The sequence below is a fragment of the Pteropus vampyrus genome, unplaced genomic scaffold (assembly GCF_000151845.1).
Source record: "Pteropus vampyrus isolate Shadow unplaced genomic scaffold, Pvam_2.0 Scaffold51, whole genome shotgun sequence".
Classification (NCBI taxonomy): domain Eukaryota; kingdom Metazoa; phylum Chordata; class Mammalia; order Chiroptera; family Pteropodidae; genus Pteropus; species Pteropus vampyrus.
The window spans coordinates 186,593-189,998 of record NW_011888832.1 but is presented as its reverse complement, the minus strand read 5'-3'; the positions used below and the strand labels follow the sequence as shown (position 1 = coordinate 189,998).

Below are 3,406 nucleotides of genomic sequence, written 5' to 3'. Positions count from 1 at the left end.
TTCAGGATGGTGGCCCCCATTGTGTGAAGCTGGGTCGGACTGTTCTGTGGGCTGTTCAAGTGGGCTGTTACAAAGCAGGTTCTGCTCTATCCTGGGGCCTTGTCTACCAACCGTGGGAGCTCAGTCTAAAGGTCAGTGGGCCAGAGAGATACACGGACTCCGGCCAGTTCCATCCTTGCTTGCTGTGTGATGTCAGGAAGTCATTGGCCCTCTCTGGGCCTCAAATGTAGATGCTATAAAATGCGTGATTTGGGCCAGATTCTCGTAGTCATCTGTGAACTACGAATTCACAAGTGTAGAGCAGTGGTCACAGCAAGGGAGGCTGCCTGGAGGAGTTGATGTTTGGATTAGGGATCAGAGATAGACAGCGACAGAAGCTTGCAGAAAGGAGAAGGAAAGAGGGGGTTCAGGAGGGAGATGTTTCTGTCCCTGGATGCTGAGTTTCCTTCTGCTGGCCTGGGGAGGCAGGAGGCTGTTTCAAAATGAGCCAAATACTCAGAGAGGCCTCAGAGTGAAACCTTAAAAATCACAGCCTAAGAAACAGTGGCCGTTCCCCAAAATACTTTCACATCCTTTTTCTAAGGGGTCCTGTGAGGCCACTAGGGCAGGATGATGAGCCCATTGACCAATGATTAGACCACTGAGGTCCAAGGAATTAGTGTTCCATTACATATGCTGGGGCATAGGAGACCGGCTCTAGGTCTCCTATGAGGGGGCCAGGTCAATCTGAAGAAGGCCCAGCCAGATCAGGAGACAATGAGTTCCTGCCTGGGCCACCCTTTTAACACTGCCCTCAAATAGTCAATCCAAAAGCCACCTCTTCCTGGAAGCCCTCCTTGATTTCTCTCAAATTCAGACTCCTCGCGTGACCTCGGTTGCCAAGCCTCCCTTCTTCTGGCTTGTGGCAGATGATTGCATCTGTCACCTCAACCATATATAGGTCCCCACAGGATGAGGATGCCTGTCCATGTCTGTCACTACTCAGCTTGCTCATAGGACCAGCTGGTAGTGGGGTGGGCCAAACCACCTGGCATTTCTCTATGTGGTTCCTTGCCAGGCACTACAGTTCTGACCAAGCAGGAAAGGCTCTTGGCCTCTGAAGTAAGTTTGGGCAAGACATTTAAGCCTTTGGACCTCAGGTTCCTTGTCTGTGCAATGGGCCAACAATAGGGCCCATTGGAGTGAAGATTGATACAGACATGGGGGTGGGGTGAGTCAGCACAGGCTGGCGGATAGTAGGCGCTCAACTAATAGAGGCCGCGGGAGATCAGAAGTGCCCCCTCTACACCGGGATGGGGGTGGACGTGAGGGTAGCTGGGCCTCCCCGGACTTGGGCCATAGGCGAGCCCCACTAGACTGGGATGTCTGTGGACGGTTCTAGCCGCCCAGAGCCCTGGGAACTGGCTCCCCCTGGTGGTCATGAGCGAAAGCGCGCTTCCCCCCAGCCCCTTCACCTGCTGGCTGAGAAGGGAATGCATCATCCCGCACCACTGATGGAGGCTAACAGAGGGGACCCTGGCTAGCGGTGGGAACCCAAGGAGGTCTGAAGGACTGCAGAGGGAGTTGAAGAAGACTTCCTGAAGGAGGTGTAGTCTGAGCTGGATCTCAGGGATGATGATGGTGATGTTTCTGGGGGAGAACCCTGAGAGCTCCCCTTTTCCTGTGTCTCCTCCAGGCCCGGAGTGGGTATCGTGGTCCCAGGTGGTGCCGCGGGGCCTTCCCCACCAGAGTCTAACTAAGAATACCCCATCCCTACTGGGTCCAGAGGGAGCTACTATTATTAGGCCCATTTCCTGTGACCTACACAAGGTCATACAGCAAGCAAGAGAGGTGGAGCCAGGATTTGACCTTGGCTGGGCGCTGGGCTACCACGGCGTCTTGAGGCTCCACTTCCGGCAGCTCTGGGGAGGTCCACAGGCTTTTCCACTCTTGCCTCCCCACCTCTACACTGGCTTCTCCCCGAGGGTCAGGCCTCTGGCTAACGCTCCTGGTCTCTTTCAGGCAGTGACTTCTCAGGGTGACTTCGGAGGAGGAAGATGACTGCGCAGATGCTGCCGCAGACAGCACTGCTCCTGCTGGGTCTGCTCTTCCTGGTTCCAGGTGGGCTTTCCCAGGGGTGCCCTGGGACTGTGGTGACTTATGTTAAGATGCCCTCATGTCTAGGACAGATGCCAATACATCCACTAACCCCTTTAGGCAGGCACAGGTTTGCAGACACAGCTTAGCAAGTGAATGGTACCTTGGAGAAAAGGAAAAGACACCCCTTTTTCTCTGACAGATGCAGCCCCCCCCAGTGCACAGCTTGGGGTGGGAACATGGACTGGGTTTTGGCCCTACGCACCTCTGTAGCCAGAGCATCCTTGTGCAGTGCACAGCCTGCACAGCTGTCTGAGGCAGGCACAGCCTCGTTAAATACCTCATTGCTTATTGTCTTTAAAATCATGATTAATTTTGAGGGTTTTTTTTTTCATATTTTCAATAATTTTTGAGCAGAATAGACTCACATTTTTGTAGACCCTTTGAGGCATAGGCCCTTGGAATGTGTATGGGTCCCAGACACTGGGTTCCCGTGTCTGGGCCCAGGGCCTGCCCTGTCCCACGCCCATGGCTGGCACCTGTCGCAGAGTCCCATCTGCAGTCTCTGCCTCCTCAGGTGCCCACGGCGGGGGCTTCCGGGAAGACTTCCGCTTCTGTGGCCAGCGGAACCAGACGCAAAAGAGCATCCTCAATTACACGCGGACACCAGAGCTGCACATCGCCATCGAGAACTCCGAGGCGGCCCTCACAATCCACGCTCCCTTCCCAGGGGTCTCCCCGGCTTCCCGATTCTTCCCTGAACCCAGGGGCCTCTACCACTTCTGCCTGTACTGGAACCGTCACGCTGGGAAATTGCACCTTCGCTACGGCAAGAACGACTTCTTGTTGAGTGACCAGGCCTCTGGCCTCCTGTGCTTCCAGCACCAGGAAGAGAGTCCAGCCCAGGGCCCCCCACTGCTCGCCACCTCTGTCAGCTCGTGGTGGAGCCCCCAGAACACCAGCCTGCCTCAGGCCTCCGGCTTCACCTTCTCCTTCCACAGTAAGGCGAATCTAGGCAGAAGGAACAGACTGGGCAAAGGCCTGGGGCAGGGAAGGCAGAATGCGCGGCAGGCCTGGAAGTGGACAGGGTCTGAATGTCCGTGTACGGAGCTTGGGCTTTGTTCACAGGCAGTGGGGAGGCTTCGGAGGGGTCTGAGGAGTGGGAGAGTGTGACCGAGGTGTGTTTCCGGAAGGTTCGATGGGCGAAGTCCCATCCAGAGGCTGCAGGGATGGTCTGGGTGAAGGAAGAAGCCTGAGCAGGTGGGAGGAGAGAAAATGGAGAGATGAGACTGGATGTCAGGAGCCAGAGGGAACATTCTGCTGCACCAGC

The 3,406-nt window shown here is 55.7% G+C and overlaps 1 protein-coding gene across 2 annotated transcripts in view; it reads left to right on the top strand.

Annotated features, from left to right (window-relative positions):
* ADGRG1 (adhesion G protein-coupled receptor G1) overlaps positions 1-3,406 on the top strand; it is a 30,853-nt gene that overhangs the window by 15,870 nt on the left and 11,577 nt on the right. For both annotated transcript variants that reach the window (XM_011360093.2, XM_023530620.1), the window contains exons 2-3: positions 2,002-2,100; positions 2,654-3,076. In XM_011360093.2, coding sequence (XP_011358395.1) covers positions 2,037-2,100; positions 2,654-3,076 — 487 coding nt within the window. In that variant the 5' untranslated portion in view covers positions 2,002-2,036. The remainder of the gene's footprint in view (positions 1-2,001; positions 2,101-2,653; positions 3,077-3,406) is intronic.